General features: G+C 39.0%; 2 protein-coding genes across 5 annotated transcripts in view; both read left to right on the plus strand.

Moving 5' to 3' along the window:
- Positions 1 to 25,563, plus strand: part of PANK1 (pantothenate kinase 1) — a 103,629-nt gene that overhangs the window by 3,485 nt on the left and 74,581 nt on the right. For all 4 annotated transcript variants that reach the window (XM_057735035.1, XM_057735038.1, XM_057735039.1 and 1 more), the window contains 2 exons: positions 4,142 to 4,288; positions 18,704 to 18,806. Coding sequence is in view for 2 of the 4 variants with exons in the window: in XM_057735038.1 (XP_057591021.1) it covers positions 18,753 to 18,806 (54 nt within the window). In the remaining 2 variants the exon portion in view is untranslated. The remainder of the gene's footprint in view (positions 1 to 4,141; positions 4,289 to 18,703; positions 18,807 to 25,563) is intronic.
- LOC130853328 (vacuolar protein sorting-associated protein 29-like) lies at positions 779 to 1,497 on the plus strand. The gene is made up of 2 exons (XM_057735043.1): positions 779 to 825; positions 915 to 1,497. Exons 1-2 carry the CDS (start codon positions 823 to 825, stop codon positions 1,455 to 1,457), a joined length of 546 nt encoding a protein of 181 aa, XP_057591026.1. The 5' UTR covers positions 779 to 822; the 3' UTR covers positions 1,458 to 1,497.

The following is a 25,563-nucleotide window of genomic DNA, read 5'->3' on the forward strand; positions in this document are numbered from 1 at the left end:
AAAGGGTTTTCCACTAACCTAATGCTTGGAACAGTTTGAGCATCAAAAAGAATAATGATGGTAATAGATTAAAACAGGTTTAATTTTTTAAGTCCTCTTCATAGGGGGGTAGATGGGGGAGAAAAGGGCTAAAAATGAAAAACTCCTTTACACAGAATGCCAGTTAATGAATGCAAAAAGAATAATAAATTGAAATATCCTCATTTTGCAACTCCCATTGTAAAAATTGACATAGATAAAGCTTATCAGTGAATGCTAAAATGCTGGATAAAGGATGCTAAACCATTGGCTGAAAGGTTGTTGAGGAGCAGGATATTAACACTACCTCAAAGAATCACCCTGGAGATTAACTCTTAATTAGGGGAAAGGGGGAAAGATAATTTTATAATGTAGAGATTCATTTATTAGACGTACCTTAATCAAGTGAGGAAACAACATCACCAATAGTGGGACAGTCTATCACCTGGTACTATTTGTGACAGAAATGTTTAATGTGAATCTAATTATGAGGAAACAATCAGAATGTAGAGCATTTTATAAAACAGACCTAGGCTCTTCAAAAATGTCAGTGTTTGGGAAAAAGAAAATCAAAAGATGGAGGATTGCTTTAGTCAGGAGACATGTTGCTAAATGAAATTCATGAATCTTGATTGGTTCATAGATTTTTTTTTTTTAAAGTAACTGCGAAAAAACATTTTGTGGACAATTGGGGAAATTTAAATATGGACTATATAGTCGATGATATTGAATCAGTATTAAATTTTGGACATGTGAAGAGAGGGCGGCGGCAGTTGTGGTGACTGAGCGGAGCTCGCTGACAGGATGGCTGGGCACAGACTTCCCACATTAACTATGTACTTCAATCCATATCTGAAGGGATCCCCCTCTAAAGATGAAGATTGTTCTATCTCCAGTTGGTGTTGGTATTAGGAGACCTGCACATCCCACACCGGTGCAACAGTTTGCCAGCTAAATTCAAAAAACTGCTGGTGCCAGGAAAGATTCAGCACATTCTCTGCACTGGAAACCTTTGCACCAAAGCGAGTTATGACTATCTTAAGACTCTGGCTGGTGATGTTCATATTGTGAGAGGAGACTTTGATGAGAATCTGAATTATCCAGAACAGAAAGTTGTGACTGTTGGGCAGTTCAAAATTGGTTTGATCCATGGACATCAAGTTATTCCATGGGGAGATATGGCCAGCTTAGCTCTGCTGCAGAGGCAGTTTGATGTGGACATTCTTATTTCAGGACACACACATAAATTTGAAGCATTTGAGCATGAAAATAAATTCTACATTAATGCAGGTTCTGCCACTGGAGCATGTAATGCCTTGGAAACAAACATTCCTTCATTTGTGTTGATGGATATTCAGGCTTCTACAGTTGTCACTTATGTGTATCAGCTAATTGGAGATGATGTGAAAGTAGAACGAATTGAATACAAAAAATCTTAAATCGAGGCTTGTCCTGATGATTTTTCTGTTGGGCTTTTCTTTTTCCATTCCCCTATTCAACTCAAGTAATTAAACACTTAAGAGCCACAAAATTGTATCACTTTTATAATATTTTGCAGTAAAATACAATATCATCTTCTGTTAATACAGTGTTCTAAGCTTCCTGTAAACTATAAGATTATATTTAGTTTAAGTATATGATTTCTATGAGAAAATGTCCACCACAGTAAATGGTCACGTTAAGAAAAATTTATGCTTGTAAATATCTTCATAGTTGATATTTGGAACTTTATTACCAAAGTAGTGCATGAGGAGAAAGAATCTAGACTTTCTTGTATACATTTTTTTCTTCTCCAGTAATAAACAGTTACCTTTCATTTATACTTTCTTAATAAACTGTTTTAATTTTTAAAAATCATGAAAATAAGAGGCCAAATGAAACTGCAGACAAGTGTTACAGTGATAAGGTAGAAGAGATGACCTTTTAGAGCTCTCAGAAATAGGAGAGAATTATACTATGTATTTGTCAGATTTAAAGAAAAATAATTGTTTTAGGTGACAAGAAGAATTTTAATTGTAGCTAGCTTGGATTACAAGCATATATCACACATAAATTTTATTACACAAATATCACTGGTACATGGAACTACATCAAACCGTTTACATTGTGGTAAGTAATTTTCGTTTATTCAGAAACTTAACGACTTAGTGGTGAATAACAACACTATCCTAAATGTAGAGAGAGAACACAATTCACATCCCTTCCCCCCACCTTTGGCACATCATCAATACTCAGGACAAGGTTGTCAAGTTAACATCAGATGTTCTCCCTGTTCTTCAGTTGACATTGATTGCATACACTTATTTAGTAAATCTTCTTCCTTTTTTTCTTCATTCATATATGATTCAGAATCATTTGTAGAAACTGAAAGAAAAATAAGAGTTTATAATGTCTGTTTTGGAAATAGAGTATTTTATCCTGAAAAAAAAAGAAAAAACTTTGGACATGTGATAATTTGTGACTATGTAGAAGCATGTCTTAGTTTTAGGAAGATGTTTGCTTCAGTATTTAGCAACAGAGTGTCACAGTGTCTGCAACTACTTACCTTCAGAAGATTTGGGGGAAAAATAAAACAAAAACAAAATAGAGTGTTGGGAAGAACAAAAGAATTGAGAACAGAGAAAATAGAACCAAAAAAGTAAATGTGGCAAAAAGTTAATAATTTGTGGATCTAGATAAAGGGTATAATGATGTACATCGTGCCACTCTCAACTTTAAAGATTTTCTAAAATAAAAAGAAGGCTTCCTTACTGGCCTACCAGGCCCTACAGGATAGGGCACCAGCTGATCTCACTCCCCATTTCGTACCTTTTTTTTTTTAAGATCTTTATTGGAGTATCATTGCTTTACAATGTTGTGTTACTTTCTGCCGTACAACAAAATGAATCAGCTGTATTTATACATATATCCCCACACGCCCTCCCTCTTAGACCTCCCTTCCACCCTCCCTATCCTACCCCTCTAGGTCATCACCAAGCTTCACATTGATCTCCCTGTGCTATGCAGCAGCTTCCCACTAGCCATCCATTTTACATTTGGTAGTGTATATATATCGGTGCTACTCTGTCACTTCCTCCCTCCCAGTTTTCCCTTCCACCCCGTGTCCTCATGTCCATTCACTACTGCATCTTTTTTTTTAATATTTATTTATTATTTTATTTTATTTTTGGCTGCATTGGGTCTTTGTCACTGTGCACGGGCTTTTCTCTAGTTGCAGAGAGCAGGGGCTACTCTTTGTTGTGGTGCACGGGTTCTCATTGCTGTGGCTTCTCTTTTTGCAGAGCACGGGCTCTAGGCACATGGGATTCAGTGGTTGTGGATCATAGGTTCTAGAGCGCAGGCTCAATAGTTGTGGTGCACAGACTTAGTTGCTCTGTGGCATGTGGGATCTTCCCAGATCAGGGATCGAACCTGTGTCCTCTGCATCAGCAGGCGGATTCTCAACCACTGTGCCACTGGGGAAGTCCTACGTCTGCATCTTTATTCTTGCCCTGCCACTAGCCCACTTTCTTACCTTTGTGCAGTGAGTTGATCTGCTCTGGGTACCTCAAACACACCAGGCTCTTTCCAGCATATATGAAGCTTTACATGGGTTCTCTCCAGCTGAATTCTCTCCTCCCTATTCATCATGTGGCTCACTTCTCTTCCTCCTTTATATCTCATCTATAACATTACCTGCTTAGAGAAGACTTTCTGTTCATCTTACCTCAGATGACCCTCTTTTTTTATTTGCAGGCTTAATTCCATTTTCCTACAATCAGCAATTATTGTATTTTTTATAGTAATAAATAAATGTCTGATTTTTGTTGCCATTGTTGTTCTCCCACCTCCTAAAAGGTGAGGTCTATGAGTACGAGAACTGTGTTTCTCTTGGTCAGTGATGTATCCTCAGTGACTCCATGAATACATGGTGATCAAACAAATATTTGCTGAACGATGAATGAAGGCTGATGTGGCTGGGGTGGGTGGAGACTGTGGAGAGGGATGGGCCAAGGCCAGATCGTACAAGACTTAGTCAGCTTAGTTATGAATTTGGGTTCTTATTCTAAGAACAATGAGAAACCAATGGACTGTCGTAAGCGTGCATATCATACAATAAAATTTGCCTTTGTGTTTTGAAAAGGTTAATCTGGAGCAGAGAATAGAGGCAGCCAAGGAGAATGCCGTGGAGCCAGCTAGGAGGCTGCTGCAACCATCCCAGCAAGAGGTGACGTTAATGAGGACTTGGGAGACGGCAGCACAGATACAGGAAACTGGACGCATTTCAGAGGTATCTCTTTCCTATGTTTTCCATTTCAGCACCAGCCACTGGGTTTTTCCTTAGAAACACAGAGCCAGCTTGACTGGGAGATGCTTAAGATTTAGTCCTTATTCCAAATAATTCCCTTGAAGTGAACGTTAGCATAAGATGAAAAAATTGTTAAGTTACATCAAGCTGAACCCTGGTCACAGCCTCTATTGGTAGTAATAGCTAACTTTTTATGTTCCAGATACACTTTATGCTCATTCTTACATACCCTGTAAAGTATTTTGTTGTATTAGTATCCTGCATTTAACAGAGGAGAAAACTGAGAATGGCACTATTGAGGAATATAAAGGTGTCTACTACAAGGAAGTGTTAGGTTTAGTTCAGGTAACGTTTGTAAAGTACTTTTAAAAGTGGCTAGGGGGCTTCCTAGGTGGCACAGTGGTTGAGAATCTGCCTGCCAATGCAGGAGACACGGATTCGATTGCTGCTCCAGGAAGATCCCACGTGCTGCAGAGCAACTAAGCCCATGTGCCACAACTATTGAGCCTGCACTTTAGAGCCCATGAGCCACAACTGTTGAGCCCATGTGCCACAACTACTGAAGCCCATGCACCTAGAGCCTGTGCTCCACAACAGGAGAAGCCACCGCAACGAGGAGCCTGCACACCACAACAAAGAGTAGCCCCCGCTCTCTGCAACTAGAGAAAGCCCGCATGCAGCAACAAAGACCCAACACAGCCAATTTAAAAAAAAAAAAGTGGCTGGCACATATTAAATAATAATTTGTATAAACAGTAAACAGTGGAATTAGAATTGGAATCTGGGTAGTTTGGCTGTAGAATATGTGCAGTTAACCACTGCATTCTACCGCCTCTTAAAGTTTGGACTGAATGTCCCTGGAATTCTGTTAAAAGAAGACTGAGTGCCTAGCTCCTGCTGCAAAGCCATCTCCAAACGCAGGATTAATGTAGTTTTTCAATCCCAAACTCAGTATGTATTGATTACAAAGCTTTGAATAACAGGTTCAAAAAACATTTATCAAGCACCCATTAAGGATATCTGCCGTTAAGAAGTCTTTACAGCAAGCCTCTCTCAATCTGAGATTTCAAGAGAGAATTAATCCCTAATTCCCTAAGGCACCCATTGTATATAATGCATTAATTTCTCTCTGTGTCTCTAGAATGGTATTACTTCTATACCATCTTTAGAAAATTGAAAAAATAGTCACACAAATAATTTCTTTATGTCTTGTGATTTATGTGGGGAGCTGTACACACAATCTGAAAACAGTATGACACATGTTATGTTAGAAGTGTTCAAGGAGTAATAGCTGCAGAATGAGTATGATTTGAGTGGCAGCTCTGAAGATAGACAGATTCAAGTTTGAATATAAACTCAGCCACTTACAGGAAGTGACCTCCGGAAGGATATTTAACTTTTTAAAGTCTCATAAAGGTGTGAGGATTAAAACAGCATTTGTGAGTTATTTAATAAAGCCCTGACACATAGTGTGTTTCATCATGGTGGTTATTTTTATTGTCTGCTTATTAAGTCACTGGAATACAAGCTCATGAATGTCTGTCTAGGACCACTATGGCCCTGACACCTAGAACAGTGCCTTGCATGTAACAGCCATTGAAGAAATATTTTTTGTATTTAATAAATGGCACCCACCAAGGAAGATTTCATAAAGTGGCATGTAGGCTAAAATGAATGAATGGAATTTGCCAGCGAATTGCAGAGGGAAGCCATTCTAGGCAATGAAAATGTATGAGGCAATGAGAAAAAAAGACAAGAGCACACAAAAGTTTACAAAAGCTGTAAATACATTGGTGAGGAAGACTGTGAATATAGCTAAAGTGAATAATGACAGGAGAGGGAAAAAGTAGGCAGGACGTAGAGCATAAAAGGCCCTGTATGACTGCTAACTGCTAAAAAAGAATTAGAATTACTAAATTCTATAAGGCATAGGAGGTTGTACCCAGCCGAGACATGGAGGGAAAGGTAGAGGAAGAGAAGCAACAGAAAGGATGAAGTCTATAATATCTTAGTCTTATAATGTGAGAGTCAAGATATGAAGGAACAGAACATAGTTTATTATTTATAGGTGCAGAGGTAACCAGTAGAGGCAGAAAAATAACCATAACTCTCTTGGCTAAATGCTTCTCTGTCATTGTAGGAAGTAAATAGATTATATCTATAATTGATACATGAAGAAATAACATTAGGAGCATACTATTCAAAAATATGTCAAAAGAACTGAAAAGTAAATTATAAGGGTGATTGCTTCTGGGAAGCAGTACTGGAGTTGGGGGCAGCAGACGCTTTTCATTAAAAACTCTTTCTAAATTTGTAGTAAACATTTTCTAATGTAATGTGTCAAAGAATAAGACACATTTCTTTATTAAGCACTTACTGTGTGTCAGGCAATAAGACCCCATCATCTTAGTGAAGGAGGCTCCCCGCTTCTGAGCCTGCAGTGGTTGCATCATTGGCCATCTTCCTAAAACATGCTGAACTGATACTTGTCTGAGAGCTTCTGCACTTTTTGTTCTATCTGTTCCTTCTAAATGCCTCTGCATGACTAACTCCTCCTCATTATTCAATGTTACTCTCCCCAAAGAGGCTATCTTTGCCCACCCTCCCTGAGTTGCTCCCTTCACCCCTGAACCAGTCACTTTCTATCAAATTGGCCTCTTTTACTCTCTTCATAACATTTGTAATAGCTGAAATTACCTTATTTGTTTATACTGTCTTCCCCCATCACAGTGCAAGCTTATGAGACAGAGACCTCATCCATCTTGTTCACCATGTCCCTAGTACCTAAGACAGTGCCTGGCACGTAATAGGTGCTCAATAAATATTCATTAGGTATTCAATAAAAATTTATAAATTGGAAATTGGATGTATAGATGAATTAATACTGTGCGGTCTCTTATATGCCATCTCATTTAGTCTTAAGACCCTAATATTTCTCCAGTATAACTGTATACATGTAAAAATATATATACACACACATATACACCAGAGATGGGTTTCTCAGTCCAGACTCTTCAAAGTGCCATAACTGGAGCTTGTGTTTCTACTTCATTTTCAACGTCCTCTGGTGGTGAAGGATCTCACACTATTTTGAAAAGATGGTTTGTGTCCTGTTAACAAGGGTAGAATTCACAGATAGCAGTTCATGTGGGAGCCTAGCAAAGTCTTAGAACACAGGCGGACATCCTTCACCTGGATGAGCAGAGAGGCGGCGCGCAGGTGCTGTGATGACCTGACAGTGATGACAGTAACACCTGTGGCTCTTCTACACCAAGAGGCACATTCACGCGAATGTGGGGATGGGCTGCAGTCACTGGCCTCCCTTCCACAGAGCTCTCCAGGGTTGGTCAGCAACTGTCTCCTCACAGGGTCTCCCTCCCCTGCTCTGCCCTTTTTTGGAAGTCAGTCAATTGAATATTGTCTCTTTCTCTTTGAACCCCTGATCTAAAAATCTCAGTTGTCCGCAAGTCAGCGTGGATAGATGTAACAACACAGAAGTGTGGGGCAAGAAAGAAAAACAGCACGAACATTTCAAACCCTTTCTCACTGTGAATATGAAAAGCAACATTCTGTTACCAAAATGGAAATATTGAAAACAAAAATAGTACTATTTATGCATCATATCTTGCATTGTTTTGAAAATAGCATGAGGCGGTGCTAGTGCACCTCACATACATATTTTTCAACAATTATAGACCTTCTGGTGAACTTTTCTATTCTAAAGAGTTCTGTTTCTGATGGAAGGAGGAAGCAGGATTGTGCCAATATGTTCTTTATTATATGCTTTTCAGATTTCAATTACTAGGGAAAATAATGTCATGAATAGGTTGATTATTTTTGGTTGAGGGAAGCCAATGAATTACTGTCATTAATTGATACATAATGAGACCAATTTTAGTAAATCCGTCAAAACATACAATCTTTGCTCTTTGCCAACAGGGTGTAAGTGATATTGGGAGGGAAGAAGGAAAATGAGAAAGAAGTGGGGAGAAAAGGCAATGCATGTTTGGATACTTTTTGTTTTCAATCATCTAAAGCAGTATTTCTGAATCTTTAGTCACAGAGTTATAGAATATTAGAGACATAAGGGGACCTGCAAATGATCTGGTTCAACTGTCACATTTTATAGGAAAAAAACCAAGGCCCTGAAAAGTCAAGGGACGTGCCCAAGCACTCATCACAGGTGAGTGGCAGAGCCAGAATATGAATACATAGAACACAGAATATAAACAATACATAGAACATAACCAATTTTTTAAAAATAGATACACAAGGAAAGATGTTATGTTACAGGTAATTAGAATAGTATGATCTTATGTTAGCAACTTTGAGACTAGCACACATTTTTTAAAAATATTTACGTGAACTTTTCTTTAGCAAGGAAAATGAGCATTGTTTCTTTTTACTTCCGGAACTCCTTTTCATTCCATTTCCCCCAGTTTTTCACCCTAATATAAGTTTTTCACCCTAATGTAGAAGTGTTTGTGCTCAAAAGACTTTCATTGATCACCTTACGATGTATCTCAAACAAAAATACTGATATAGATTTTAATTTTTTTCAGTTCCCACTAAATTAAAAAATGCTTATGTAGTTACCATGGTAATTATTATTGTTATGCAAGTAGTTAAAACAATATAAATATATTAAATATTTTTTATAATTGCCAAAACACCTAAGTAGAAATTTTCAGGGATGTACCTCTTATTGAAATTAATAGGGATTTACGAGGGTGAGTCAAAAACTATCTGCACTCCGGTTATATTGGAACTTTATAAATTCTACAGCCAGAGTGCGGATAATTTTTGACTCACCCTCATATTTTACCATTAGTTCAGGTATTCATAGAAGAATATTAATTATGTCTAAAATTGGATAATACCACTTCTGTTACTGTTTCTCACAATGATAATATAAGAATAGAAAGAATTTAATGATAGCAATGTCACCCAGTTCTTTGAACTTCTTTCAGATTAGATGTCAGAGATAATAGACTGATTTATTATCTAAAATTACTTAAAAGATTTATCAGCTAACAATTCAATTAGGTCTTCTTTTTAGGTTTGTTGAAAGCTTTGAATTAGAAACCATCTGATTTATAAAGGATTTTGTTAGACAGACACAGTCTCAGTCTCTGAAACTGTACCAAAAAGGCTTTATCACAGATTATGAAGTGACTATTAATTACACCTTTTATTCTCTCACGCAGCAGCACTTCATCTTAATTTTTACTCAGTAAAGACTGGAGATATTTATTTCAGTATATGTGGTATTACAGTCTTTTTTATAAACTTCTTTTATCGCATGTTTTATGTCAAAACTTAAAGTTTCATTCATTGAATATATAGAAAGTGCTCCTATCTTGTGGTCAAGCAGACACAAATGACAAAGCCATATGACCTAATTGACAAAGCCAGTCCTCATTTGCAAGCTAATCACTAAAATATGACTTATTTTCTGTCAGAAAAAGTCAGATTTTATTTTTCAGTTCAGATGTGTTAATATTTCTTTTAAGGAATAGTATTGAAAACACTGAGAAGTAAGTTATAGAATCCATGGTGTACAATATATTTCTTAAAACAATCAAGATTAGAATGATATAGCTCTCATAAATAATTTTACACTAGTTAATTGAAACAAAGTAATACATTTTTCATTACTTAATTTGCAATAATGTAGTGTAGTATCCTGCTAAGAGTAGAACTTATATGTAAATCAAGACCTATGAGAACAGGTATTCTTTAGGAAATGTACAATGCATGATTCAAAATCTGATGTGCTTAATAAAAGTATACACTGTTTATATTAATCAAGGTAATTAAAGCTAGCTGCTGTTAAAAAAAAAAAAGAATAAATAACAACTCCACACTGTTTTATTTGTCATTCATCTCATAGCCTCAGTGAGAGTAGGGTGACTCCTGGGCAGCTGTCTTCAAAACACTGGCTTGGTTCCTTTCATCTGGCAATCTGCAATATTGACCTCCATGGGCCCAGCAGAAGGGAAAGAGAGAGCTTGAATAATGGTGCCTGCGGAGCTTATAACTAGGTCTGGAAAGTGGTGTCCATTACTTCAGCTTATGTTCCTGTGATAGGAACCCAGGCATGTGGCCTTAATCAGGCTGCAAGGGAGAATGGGAAATGTGGTTTTTCTGCACGCTCAGGAAGAAGCAGCCCATTTGGTGAGCACATAGCCAGTCTCTGTCACACAACTAATAACTAAGTGGTCCAGCAGCTAGCAAATTCACGTGTTATTAGGAGATAGTAAAAAGTAAATAATTCAGAAGATGAAATAAAATGGGAATGGAGTATAATCAGAATAAATATCCCATGATCTGATTTGATAAAACAGGGTTTAGCTCCCTTATTAGATGATATACAAGTAACCTGAGAAAAATCCTGTAAAAATCTTACCTGTGGGTATTAATCAATATATCTTTAAAACTTTGATATTCCTTAAAAAAAATCCAGTTACACTGAAAAATAATCAGTGTCACTACCACTACTGTTTAGGCTATTCGAAGGTGCTTTTCTTTCTAGCTAATGGTAAGTGCAATGATGAGTATTTTTTAAATAGCTGAAAAGAATTGCTTTCTTTTAAAAAAAAATTTTTAAGCTGTCTTTACTTTACTATCCTAGAACTTTGAAGGGCATTGCATTCTTTGATCATAGTCCAAAAGCAGCAGAGGCACAGTCACTCCCACTACCCATTCTGATTTAATGCAGAATATCCCAACACTGGCCAGAATACCCTGGTTCTAAAGTAACGTTTTGCTCCCAACAGAAATATGTATAAGAAGGACAAGCATTAGGTGGTTTTTTTATGTACTTTGATTAATTATTCAAGGAGGCTTCCCCAGTGATTCAAAAATCTCCTGGTTTCTTGGGCAACTAGGAGATTTTTACTTCTTGGGACAATGCACCATAAGAAGATTCCAGAATAGTGAGTGTATGCCTTTCTTTTCTAAAGTAGGAAAATGGACCATAGTGAAGGGAGAGGTGGGAACATAGAATGTATGCTCAAGGCAGAGGAAAGAGTATGTTTATGTTGGGGGAAATAAATAGGGCTTTGTAGTCAAATAGACAGGTCAATTCCAGGCTCTGTCACTTAGAAGTTTCTGATACTGGGCAGGGTCAGCGGCCCTTTCTGAGTCTCATGCTTCTCTTTTTTTTTTTTTTTTTTTTTCTTTAATTGGAGTATAGTTGCTTTACAATGTTGTGTTTCTGTTGTACAACAAAGTGAATCAGCTGTATGTATACATGTATCCCCTCCCTCTTGGACCTCCCTCCCACTGCACCCCTGCCCCCTCCCACCCATCTAGGTCATCAAATGCCAGCTTTTCTTGGGAACAAAAGGTACCAATAAATGGTAGTCATTATTACGATCTTACAGAAGAGACCAGTGTAGAAAAATAACGTGAGCATGACCTAGATTGGGGTTCCCAACCCCCAGGAACCAAGCAGCACAGCAGGAGGTGAGCAGCAGGTGAGCGAGCGAACCTTCATCTGCATTTACAGCCGCTCCCCATCGTGCACATTACAGCCTGAGCTCCACCTCCTGTCAGATCAGCGGTGGCATTAGATTCTCATAGGAGCACGAACCCTACTGTGAACTGCACACACGAGGTATCTAGGTTGCTCGCTCCTTATGAGACTGTATTGCCTGATGATCTGAGGTGGAGCTGAAGCAGTGATGCTGGCGCTGGGGAGCTGCTGCAAATACAGATTATCATTCGCAGAGAGGTCTGACTGCACAGAGACCATAATAAATCATTTGCTTGCAGACTCATATAAAAACCCTATCAGTGAGTGGCAAGTGACAATTAAGCTGCATCTTACAGAGTAGACTGGACATAAGCAACACACTTCGGGTGTGACTGTCTCCCATCACTCCCAGATGGGACCATCTAGTTGCAGGGAAACAAGCTCGGGGCTTCCACTGATTCTGCATATGGTGAGTTGTATAATTATTTCATTATATGTTACAGTGTAATTATAATAGAAATAAAGGGCACAGTAAATGTAATGCACTTGAATCATCCTGAAACCACCCCCGTCCGTGGAAGAATTGCCTTCCACGAAACCAGTCCCTGGTGCCATAAAGGTTGGAGGCTGCTGGCCTAGATCATAACAAATATGATCTCTTCCTCTCCTGAGGGAGAGAATCCTCATTGGATTTTATACGTTACTCACATTTATTTGCTAGATTTTAAGCCCTTCTGGGATTATAGGAACGATGCTTTACTCATCTTTATAAACCCCTCAATCCTAGGGACTGCTCTTGCACTTAATGGGAAAAGAGGGAAAGACTTGGGACTGAATCCACAATATTCAGTTTATATTAGATGTTTGATGAGGATCTGAACAAATAGGGGCATGATGAGAATGAGGGAGAAAAGCTGGCTTTCCGAAAAGAACTCACAAAATAACACATGATGTAGGGCCCAAACCACAAATGCTTCAAAGACATTCAAAATTGTAAGTTGAAGGAAATATTTTAGTAGAACATCTAAAATACATTTTTAATTCTGAACTTGATTAACAATAATTCTGAGTCACTGTTGGGATGTACAATTTGTGGAGCTGTTAAAAAAAAAAAACCTTTCAAATGAGTGGATATTTAGGGGAAATTTGTGGGTGTGTTTGGGACAGATCCGAAATGAGCTGTTTTCTTTCATTTGTCCTGATTACTCATTGTGGGGCAATAAGTAACTAGGCAGAATAAGTACCAAACAGATCATTTGGAACAAAAAGAAACGTCTCTATTCAGTGACTATAGATTTAGCATATCCAGCCTCTTCTTGACAAGGCATCTTCACACTATCCAGCGTGGGGCTCAACTACTGGCTGTGTCAGTCAAACAGCCAAGAGTATCAGGTTCCATTGCTAAAAATATTCCAACTCAAATCATCTTGGCAGACAATACCAAAAAAATTTTCTTTGTCCAATAAAGTGACCAAATTTTATGAGACTGACTAGAAACAGAAAAGCAAGTTACTAATTGAGCCCCAGTCGTGTCATCATTAAAATTATATTTTTAATACAGGTCCATAATCTCTACTCTGCAATTCCAAAATAGACCAAAAACAAAAACAAAATATCCTGTGAAACCCAAAAGTGTTTTTGTAAGTTTGGCAGCAGGATGATGTGGCAGCCAAACCTCAGCTGTGAAGCCTCAGTTATGTCTCAGCACCATGTCCATCAATCACGCACCCTCTGCTCTACGCTGACATTTGGTGACTTGGGGGTTAATTGTACTGTGAAAATGCCCAAGTTAGAGACATGTCTATGGGTAACAGGGAGAAGAAGAAAAGAAAGCATTTGTCTTTATCAGTAGCTCAGAAAGTGGAGTCACTACAGAAGCTTGATGGTGGTGTGTCTGTGAGATATTTTACTGAAGAAAATGGTGTGGGAACCACCACCATATATGACTTGAAGAAGCAGGAAGATAAGTTGTTGAAACTTTACAGTGACTGTGATAACCAAGAACTAATGCAAAGTAAAAAAACATTGCACAGGGCCAAAAATGAAGATCTTGACTATGTGTTGATTGAATGGATTCGGCAACAAAGAAGTAAAGATATGCCACTGACTGGCTTGTAGGTCATGAAGCAAGCTAGCATATACCATGAAGAACTGAACATTGAGAGTGAGTGTGAATATCAGAAGGCTGGCTGTAAAAATTTTAAAAGGGTCATGGAATCAGGTATCTTAAAATCTGTGGTGAAGAAGCTGCTGCTGATCACGAAACCACTGACAATTACATTGATGAATTTACCAGGGTAATATCTGGTGAAAATCTTAGCCCTGAACAAATTTACAGCACTGATGAAACAGTTCTGTACTGGTACTGTGTTCCTGGAAAAACCTTAACAATGGTAGCACCGACAGATTTCAAGGATGCTAAGCAAATGTTGACTGTTCCTGGGTGTGCTAATGCTGCAGGCACACACAAGGTAAAACTGGCAGTGATTGGGAAAAGCCTATATCCAAGATGTTTAAAAGCTGTGCACAATTTACCTGTGCATTACTATGTAAACAAGAAAGCACCAATAACAAGATAAATCTTTTTGGATTGGTTCAGTAAGCACTTCGTGCCAGCAGCACGAGCTCATTGCAAACTAGCTAGATTGGAAGACAGTTGTAAAATGGTGTTGTTCCCAGACAACTGGTCTACACATCCCGCTCCTGAACTTCTTGTGAAAAATGTCTTCAGCATTTACTTTCCCTCTCAGTGTGACATCCATCATATGGCCTCATGGCCAGGGAATTCTATGCTCCAGGAAGAGCAAATATAAACACCTTTTTTTGAACAGCATGCTTGCTTAGGTTAACAGAGGCCTGAAAATCCAAGATTTCCTTAAACAATTTGGTCTTTTTTTTTTTTTTTGTCTGTCTGCGTTGGGTCTCTGTTGCTGCGCATGGACTTTGCCTAGTTGTGGTGAGCGAGGGTTACTTTTCGTTGCGGTGTGCGGGCTTATCATGGTGGCTTCTCTTGTTGTGGAGCCCAGGCTCTAGGCGTGTGGGCTTCAGTAGTTGGGGCACGCGGGCTTCAGTAGTTGTGGCTCTCTGGCTCTAGAGCACAGGCTCAGTAGTTGTGGCACATGGGCTTAGCTGCTCCGTGGCATGTGGAGTCTTCCTGGACCAGGGATCAAACTCATGTCCCCTGCATTGGCAGGTGGGTTCTTAACCACTGTGCCACCAGGGAAGTCCCAAGAATTTAGTCTTAAGGATGCTTTCTACACAGTTGCTAACACTTGGAATGATGACTTACAGCACTAACTAATGCTTGGCACAGACTTTGGGCTACAATGATGTTTGAAAGTGACCTGGCGGATGAAGATTTTGAAAGATTCAGGGACTCTAGTGAGAAGAAGATGATATCAAAACCCATTACTTATGCCAAAATCTTATCAGCCAAAAGTTTAGATAAGCTGAAAGAAGTAAACTTTGAAGAAATGCTGAACATGGATAGTGATGCCCCTGTTGTGCATTCTTTGAGTGATGGGGAAATTGCTGAGCGGGTGTTAAATACAGATCAGTTCAAAGATAGTGGTAGTAATGACAGTGACATTATGAGCACAGGTAAAAACATCTCTGTAGACCAAATGGTGAAAATGTGTGATTGATTCATTACTAGCCTTGAACAGTATGCCTTTATCAGTGAGCAAGAGATCATGGCAGTTTACTCAATTAAAGAGAAACTGCTTAGACAGAAGCCTGTGTTAAGGAGACCAGTGACACTGAGGAAAGTCTTTGAAAAGGAAAGCCCCTCTGTGGCGACCCCTTTTTATCACTTGAGAATCCTGTTTCTGGCTCCTCATCAGATGTTCAGCTCTAACCTGGTTTCATAGGCAATGGTAACACTGGTATCATCTCTTCTTCAAGATTCTCAAGCAACCAGAAGTCATATTTATTGCATGTATGTGTGTTACAGGTTCATTTTCATCAGTATAAATTTTAAATGTTACTAAAAACTTTCCTTAGAAATAAGACACTGTATCAGAAGCAACAAAAGAAATCACAAACTTCAGGTATATATGGTACATATATTTATCCTGCTATTCCATTTACCAATAGATTTATTTATCAGCAAATTTCATTATCAATAAATTTGCTCATTTATTTACATAAAGTTTAATGTTATTTATGGTCTTTATTTCACATACTGTGAATTTTCATACATTTCTTTGCAGAAATATTAATGTGCTCCATATCCATTTGTAGTGTTATAAAATCTGTAGTGTATGTACCAAGTTCCACAGAATTCCAATTTCTTTTTAAATTCAAAAAAAAAAGTCTCATTTCCAAAAGACATCTGTTCCACAGGGTTTTGGATAAGAGATTGTGGACCTGTAATACTTACCTTAGAGATATGTTGTAAAGACCCCATGAAATAATCAATGTAAAATGCCTAGCACAAAGTATATACTCATTTAATGTAATGGCTGTTGGGACTTCCCTGGTGGCACAGTGGTTAAGAATATGCCTGCCAATGCAGGGGACCTGGATTTGATCCCTGGTCCAGGAAGATTCCACATACTGCAGAGCAACTAAGCTTGTGAGCCACAACTACTGAGCCCACACGCCACAACTACTGAGCCCACATGCCGCAACTACTGAGTCCGCTTGCCACAACTGCTGAAGACCGTACACCTAGAGTCATGCTCCACAACAAGAGAAGCCACAACAATGAGAATCCCATGCACCGCAATGAAGAGTAGCCCCCACTTGCCACAACTAGAGGAACCCCACACGCAGCAACAAAGATCCAATGTGGCCAAAATTTTTTTGAAAATTTTTTCAATTAAAAAAATAAAAATAACGTAATTGCTATTATTATTCCATTCCCCTGCTCTTAAGTGTAAAATATTGGACAAGATCTTTTTCACATTGAAGTTAATAAGTTGACAGCATAGGTAATAATAAACATTCTTCAAATTTCATCACCTTAGGAGGTGCTTTGGCAATGTGCTGCTGATAATATGTATTAGGGTATCTCCCTAATTTTCATCCAAGGTGAGAAGCATTTCCTAAATCAGGGGATAGAAAATGTTATGCTGTGATAGGCTATATCGCATGTTTATAAAATATATACACCTCTAGTTAGCCCTTATTTTATTTATCAGAGAAATATAATTAATTGCTTATCAGTCTGTTACCTGTTCCCTCAGCTCGCTCTGCCATAAACACCACATAAACCATAATTTAATCTTCCTTGTGAGCAAGGATTGATTCTTAACCCTCTGTATAACCTTGACTGCTATCATAAAACCTTGGACATAGCTGAATAAATAAAATTGGCATTCTATTTTATAAATAAAGCTATTGTTAGCTTTATTTATAAATGATGAATGTGAATTGATTCCCTACAGCCTGGTCTCCTTTGTTTTCATTTTTCTATAGTGTTCGTGCATTTAAAATACAGTAAAACCTTGGCTTGCAAGCGTAATTCATTCCAGAAACATGCTTGTAATCTGAAGCACTTGTATGTCAAAGCAAATTTCCCCATAAGAAGTAATGGAAACTCAGATGATTCGTTCCACAACCCAAAAATATTCATATAAAAATGATTACAATACAGTAATATAATACAAAATAATAAAGAAAATACAAAATATGAAGAAAAATAAATTAGCCTTCACTTACCTTTTAAAACCTTCGTGGCTGGTGTGAGGGGGACAAGAGGGAGGAGGGTTATTGTGTAAGACGACTTTTCACTATCACTAATGGAATCACTTGCTGTCTGTTGGCTTAACGGAAACTTTTTCTTTTTGTGCAACTTTAACAAGGAACCTATCCAATGACACTTGCTTTTGCCTCCTTTTGAGGATTTTGTGGAAATGTGACATTGCGTTGTCGATAAACAGATTCATCACTCGCACTGTTACAGCCTTTTTCGGGTGGTGCTTTTCTACAAAATTTTGCACTGTTTCCCACATTTTACACATCTCCCTAATTTCATTTGAAGTGAGGGATTTCTCTGCCTTTTTCTCCTCCTCTTCTGCAGATGAGATCTCCTCCATAACCTCTTGCTGTTGCTCGCGATGCAGATCCATCACTTCGTTGGTGGTCAGCTCCATTGGCTCAGTTGTGATCATGTGACGTTCGACGTCACATACCACTCATATTGCAAGACATCGCTCGTTTATCAAGTTACAATTTATTAGAAATATTTGCTCATCTTGTGGAACACTCGCAGAACAAGTTACTCACTATCCAAGGTTTTACTGTATAAGATTTATTGCTTTTCCCTCATTAAAAGGCATACATAGTTATTGTAGAAAACATGGAAAATATGACTTATAAAGAAGAATATTAACTCACTTCTAATTTTACATCTAGTGATAATCACTCTTAACCTTTGTCTACTTTGAAAGTTATCTGTGGTGCTAAACTGTAAGCCCTATGTGGGTAGAACCCACATCCGTTCATTCCCTTTCTCTACACTGTCCTCAGCATCTACAGTAGGAGGCATATAACAGATTTAAAGAAAACACACCCTCACACACTCGGATCAAACTATATTCAAAGGTTTTTTTAGCCAGGGTATTTTTTGTTAACACTGTATTGTGAGCATCTTCCCACATCAATCCTATTTGATCTGACAAAATCTGATTTTCTACACTGCATTCAGCTTTCAGCTTACCCTCTTTACTTCTGTGACTTTTACTCCCTAGCCCTGGGGAAACATTATCCTGCAGCCCCTCTGCCAGACCAGCCTTCCTTTCTCTATTGTCCATATCACCCCCATCACTCCCCCATCAGGACTGCCCCTCTCATTTCCCACTATCTCATGCCCCACCTCTCTGAGAGCTGCTCTTATAAAGTATAGTAAGCCTTCACCTTCGTGTGGACTTACATGTAACCTGACTGGTGATTGGTTCCCATTCTCCACTTAGCACTGTTGTTGGATTGGGGTGAGCTGATGTTGTGCGGAAGAGACATGGCATGGAAGAGAGAGAGAGTCTCAGCGGAAAGAGAAATGGCAGCACCTCCATCATGGTAAGTAGGGATGTGAAGGGTGGGTCCTGTGTCCTCAGCATTACCCAGTCTCAGAATCAGTCATAGAAACAGGTGCGAGCTAACAGGGAGAGGTCTGGAGTCACTGTGCTGCCGTGGAAATCTCAGCCAGGCACGTGATTAAAAGTCCGCCCCCTTGATGTTTAAACCAGAGTGAACCAGCAGCTCCCAGGTGACACTAGACTTGGTATCGTGAGCCAGACCCTAAGAACTGACCTTACGTAATGTTATTATTGGATCCTATTCCCATGTTATACCAGGGTTTTCTGTAGTTTTTACAAATTCTAATAATAGACGATGTTCTCCTTCCTCTCCCAAATACTTTATGTTAGCTGTTAATTTCTTCATCTAGGGATAATTTTCAAAGTGTCATCTATCCTTAGTTTTCTAAAGTGTTACCATCAAGTGTCTAGATGTGATCTGGAGTTTTTGTTTTGTTTTTTCTGTTCATTCTAAGCAGCACTTATGGGCCCTTTCATTGGAGGTGTCATGTCTTTCATTGATAATGAGATATTTTGCTCTGGTGTTTCTTGAATATTTCCTCTCCTCCATTCCCTCCACTCTTTCCTTCTGACACTCCTCTTCATTTTTCTCCAAATGTTTGGTGATTTTCAGTTGTCCTTCTGTTTACATTTTCAGTTGTCTCTTAGCCTTGCCTGTATGTCTGAGTGCTTATCTATTCATTGTTTCTGCTTACTGTGGTTATAGGGGAGAGGCAGGACACACTACCAGACTGAGTGGATCGGTAGCTTGTCCTCTGGACATGGGAACTCCCACTTTCTTTTGGGGTACACACACCTCTTGGTTACTGCCCTGCTTGTAACGCCAAAGTGGTCCCATTGGAATTGCCTTTGCTGTTTGCTGCATAGCACAGGTGGAAGGAGAAGAGGAAAGGCCCGATTGTTCCTACTGCTGTAATGCTACCAACATCACACTGAATGTTGCTTTGGGACTGCCTCCCATCCCCGTATCTGCCTTCCCCAAGCTTGGAGCAGTGCTGACTCACAATTTACAAGTGCCCTCTTTAATGTTGGGCAGTGGGTCCCTCCTTCAGTGTTATTTCAGTTCTACTTTCTGTCTTATAGCAGTTCCTGCAGAATTTTTGATCCATTTAGAGCAATTCATCTTGTAAGTCAACATGATCTTCAAATATCTATATATCTACAGGTGTGTGTGTGTGTGTGTGTACACATTATATCCTTTAGGTTAATTTTAGGGTTTACATCAGGGGAGGAAGGCTGGATGAACATGTTTGTTTATACTGCCATCTTGATCCAATATCTCTGTAGAAGTTTTCCGACATTTTTAAGAGATACACTACTTTTTTTCAAACAAAATCTCATGTAGAGGATCAACATATTAAACAAGTAAAAGCAAAATCGATCTAGTTGAAGTAGAGGAAGCAGCCCTGCAGGTGAACTCATTGGACTCCCTTTGGCTCTTCAGTGCACCTCTTGAGACCCTTCATGGAATCTTAGCACTCTGCAGAACAGGTGGAAAACCACTGACAAGATTTATAGTCCAGGAATGTCTAGCCCATAATAGGTTCTTAATAAATACTAGCTTTCATTATGGATAAAAAAGATGTGGCGTGTGGATGGAATGGAATACTACTCAGCCATAAAAAAAGAATGAAATTTTGCCATTTGCAACCAGGTGGATAGGCCTATTAGGTTTAGTGAAATGAGTCAGACAGAGAAAGGCAAATACTGTATGTTATCACTTATATGTGGAATCTGAAAAATGAAACAAACTAATGAATATAACAAAAAATAGACTCACAGATATAGAGAACAAACCAGTGGTTACCAGTGAGGAATGGGAAGGAGAGAGGGGCACAATAGGGGTAGGGGATTAAGAGATGCAAACTACCATGTATAAAATAAATAAGCTACGAGGATATATTGTACAGCACAGGGAATATAGCCAATATTTTATAATAACTATAAATGGAGTATGATCTCTAAAAATTGTGAGTCACTGTACTATATACCTGAAATATATTGTAAATCAACTTATACCTCAATAAAAAAAGTCCCCAATTAATAGACCCCCAAAAAAGTAGCTATCATTATTATTGCTATTAAAAACACTGCCCCTCAACCTTCCCTAGCTCAGAGCCTTCCATAGCTCCTGATGCTAGCTTCTGCCATTTATTCTGGCAGTCCCATCTTGGAGTGAAGGAAAAAAAAATTTTATTTATTTATTTTTTAATTTTATTTATTTTTGGCTGTGTTAGGTCTTCATTGCTGCAAGCGGGCTTTCTCTAGTTGTGGCAAGCGGGGGCGCTACTCTTCATTGTGGTGCGCAGGCTTCTCATTGTGGTGGCTTCTCTTGTTGCAGAGCACGGGCTCTGGGTGCTTCAGTAGCTGTGGCTCTCGGGCTTAGTTGCTCCAAGGCATGTGGAATCTTCCCGGCCCAGGGATCGCACCTGAGTCTCCTACATTGGCAGGCGGATTTTTAACCACTGCACCACCAGGGAAGTCCCCAATTTTTTTTTAGAGAATCAACAGCAACTGAGCTCCTAGTAAATATGCCCAAGCACTCTCCCAGGCCCTCACATGTTAACCTGGCTTAATCCTTATACTGACCTTATGAGGCAAGCATGTGATCTCCAGTATATGATGAAGAAATAGAAGCTCAGACAGACACAGCAGGGATGTACACAAGTTCAAATGAGTAAGAAATGTCCAGTTATTTTATTTTCTTAAGTTTAATTAAAACTAACTCCTAGGATGACTCCACTAGAATGGCAGGAAGTGACATCTCAGCCATTCAGAGGCTTCCCTCTCGGGACCTGACTCAGGACTCTGGTTCTTGCCCAGTGTGCTAGAGCATGGAGGGGGCCTGTCCTGTCCTCTCTCTTCAAACAGCATGTATATCTGCTGGATGCCCATTTTCTGTGCTAGAAAAGCTTCCTCTGGAGTGAGGCACTCCATGGCTTCTGTGTGACCAGCGATGTCAAGGATCTTGGAGGGGTTAGGGTAGGTCAAGTACACCTCACTGCACAGCCACCCTCTCTGAGCACTAGCTTCCTCCTCCGGCCACTGCACCGAGGCTACTCAGATCTCAGGAATCCTCTCACCCACAGTCCCCCTGTTTTTAGTGACAGTTATATCTGTCTTTTCCTTCTTGCTGCCCTCGAAGAATCTCCCTTTCTCCTTCTAAGAATGCATAGAAGAATCTAGCAGAGTTTGAACTTTAACAAAAGTACTCCATGGAAATGTCCACTTTCCTTGTGCAAAAAAAACCCCAAGGCAGGAAATACCATGAGTCTTTTGCTGAGAAAGGGAGTGGTGAGCACAGGATATGGAGAATATGAAAAAATAACTCTCAATAAGTTTTCCTGCCACAAAAATTAAGTCACCGATTGACCCAAGGCTCCGCAGTTGTAAGAGGCAGACCAACACCACCTGACTGGAACATGCATGGTAGACCAAGCTGCAGTCGCTGCAGAGCAGGTGCCCCTGGGCAGGGAAGAGTAGCAGCTGCAGATTCCAGCTCAGAGCGGCCCTATGACCACACTGATGGAGCGCGCAAGTGGACAATATCCAGGGACTTGAGTCTTAGCAGAGTCTGCCATCCAAACCCAGAGCTATCTCACTACAGAGACATTCCATCATCTTACAGTAGATGAACACTGTGTGTCCCGAGGACAGAATCTAAATTAGTCCCATCTTGGAATTTCCACGTGTGTGTTTATGTAAAGCTGTGCTCACCAGAAACAGAATGACAACACTTATTAAAGAGCATTTAAATGGAACAAACCCAGGCACTTTCTCAAATTTTAGTACATGATGTAAGGGAGAGTTAAAATGAAATAACTTTTTTTACACGTAAATATACTTTCAGGTTCTTGAATTATATTCCTTTGAACAATTTCATAATTTTATATAGAAGACTTTTAATCATTTTTCAAACAACCAAGAATTTCATTTTGTTCTAAATTAATTTGCAATGCTAATAGAAATAGTTTGTTATTACTCAGAGACAAGATTTTAAATGGCCAAGGACTTAAATCACAGAGAAGACTGAGCAACTTAATTTTGGATCTATCTTTATGTTTACAGTGGTATTTTTATATTGACCTGAACTGTCAAAAACATATTAAAAATAAAAAAGCACAGATGTGGAAGGTGGTATAATTCCTCTGACAGCCAAAATAGTGGCTATAAGGTTTATGTTTTCATAACTGAGACTCTTGGACCCACAATTTTTGTGTTTACTTCAGTTCACTTTCCCTTACTAAACATTCTAGGTGTATTATAAACTATGGGAAAAAAAAGAAAACAAGAAAATTGAAAGTTCAAAGAAAATCTCTCCTGAAGAACCACCACCCAAAGACTACCGCTGTTAACGTTTTTATCAGTTTCTTTTCCGAGTGTTTTCCTATACATATGTTTCAAATGCCCACTGTTGTTACTGTTACTTCTTTCTTTTATAGCCGTGGTCAGCATTGCATTCTCTTTTTCTTTTTTACTTATTATTGTAAAGTAAGTATTTCCCCCATTTAAAAAATAGAGCCTTCATAAGCCTTTTTCATGGCTAATAGGCTATCATGTGGCTGCATTACAATTCACTTAACTAGAAGGATTGTCTTCCAGAAAATCCATTCCTCTGGATTCCATACCTTGCCTCTCAAATGTGGCTAAGTGCCAGGGGTTTCTGGATGCCATGGGATAAATATCTTCTTAAAGTAACCAATTTCCCACAAAATTGGAAAAGGAGATTCATTCTAAGATAAACCCAGCCCAGATGTTATCAAATAGAACAAAAAATGTGTATGAAGTTTTAAGATAAAGCAGGAAAAGGATTTTTAAAATTAAATGAAATGTGATAGAAGAGGAAATTATTAACGTTTGTGAAATGTCATTGCAGCCTGTAGTGTGATGGTCTTTTGTGATGCTTAGAATATTTGTCTTTTTGTGACTGGCTTATTTAACTTTGCATAATGTCCTCAAGGTTCATCCATGTTGTAGCTTCTAATAGGATTTCCTTTTTTTAAGGATGGATAATAATATTCCTATAAACCAAATTTTGTTTATCCGTTTATCCATTTATCCGTTGATGGACATTTGTGTTGCTTCTACTTTTTTTTTTTTTTTTTTTTTTTTGCTTCTACTTCTTGGTTATTTGAATAGTGCTGTCATGAACGTGGGTGTGAAAATATCTCTTTGAGATCCTGCACTCAACTTCTTTGGATATATATCCAGCAGTGGGATTGCTGGATCATGTGATGGTTCTATTTTTAATATTTTGAGGAACCTCCATGTTATTTTCCATAGTGGTAAACCCATTTAAAAAGGAAGAAGGTACACAAAGAAACACACTATTTGTAGAGGGTCATGTTGGACTAACACTGTTGATCCACAACGGGCAAGAATTCACTTAGCCACGTCAGTTGTCCCCATTCCTTTTCCTGACGAAGCCCTGATTTTTGTTCAAGTATCCACTCTTTCTTCAGAAGGCCCATTACTCAAAGGAATTCAACCGCATCCCCAGCTTTGGGAGTGTATCTTACTTACTCTAAGCCACTGGTGGTAATCCCACCGCCTTGCCATTGAACGGTTTAGGAACTCAGACATCAATCATTCACAGCACAGCTCTCCCTTGGGGAGTGTTATTGGCAGAGGAGTGGACATGTGACCTAAGTTGGCCCAATCAGACTGAAGGAAAAGGTAACAGTGGGTAAAAAGTCTTCTTTTTTCTGCTATAGAACATGAACAAAGAAATGTGTGTCCCCTCTTGTTCCTATAAGCCATTTATTAACGGTGAGCACCCTGGTCTGGAGACAAAACTGATACACAAAGGAAGACTGAACCAGGAGAATATCAAAGAAATGGAGTGCAGCCCTTACGGCACTGGGCCTGGAGCCCTTTTGGGCTCTAGGCTGCCTGTTTAATAAATTTCTTCACTGTGTAAGCTAGTCTGAACTGGGTTTTCTGTTACTTGCAGCCTGAAGCATCCTACCTGATATAGCTCTCCTCTGCTGGAGAGGAACCTTTGGGGGAAATCTTGAGAATCACCTATCCATCTTAAACTCTGAGGTCTAACTGTTGCTGCTGCATTTCCTCTTTACTCTCTGGCTGCTCAGTGTAGACTTCCCACCGCCAACTTGGGGGTGTCACACCTCAGGACATTTTAAAATCTGAGAGAAGTTTCCATTTTGTAGCTGAAGGACAGATGAGGAAAGGGGATATCCCTCCTGCCAGGAGATGGCCTATGACTAGATCTGATCTAGACGAGGAGAGGTGGTACCCTGGTTATGGCTTTGAAGGGAATGGAGTGCAGGGCTACTGCTAACCCACACTGTGAATTAGAAAAAAAATGCCCTTCCCAAGACACGTTACTTCCATGTGATAGTAAACTGTCACAACACATTGATTTTGTTAGCACAAAACATTTTTCTTTCATTTGCCAGAAAGGTATCATATGCATATACAAATGTATGCTGTCTAGGGTGTAAATAGTTCTCTCTCAGATCTGGCACCATTGAGCATGGCTCCATCTGGACAAAGAGCAGGGCAGCCTCTTAGAGACAGAACACAGAAACATCAGAACATCTCCTGCAGAGCAGATGAGAGAGCTGGTGGAGACGTACTTGCAGTCCATTGACTTGTAGTTCAGACATAATTTTGATAGGTAAACACCTTTAATGGGTGAACTCGGTAGATAATGGTTGTTTTTTTATAATTTTTCATTTTCAGATAATTTCAGACTTATAAAAAATGCCAGAAAA

The sequence above is a fragment of the Hippopotamus amphibius genome, chromosome 5 (genome assembly GCF_030028045.1).
Source record: "Hippopotamus amphibius kiboko isolate mHipAmp2 chromosome 5, mHipAmp2.hap2, whole genome shotgun sequence".
Lineage (NCBI taxonomy): Eukaryota > Metazoa > Chordata > Mammalia > Artiodactyla > Hippopotamidae > Hippopotamus > Hippopotamus amphibius.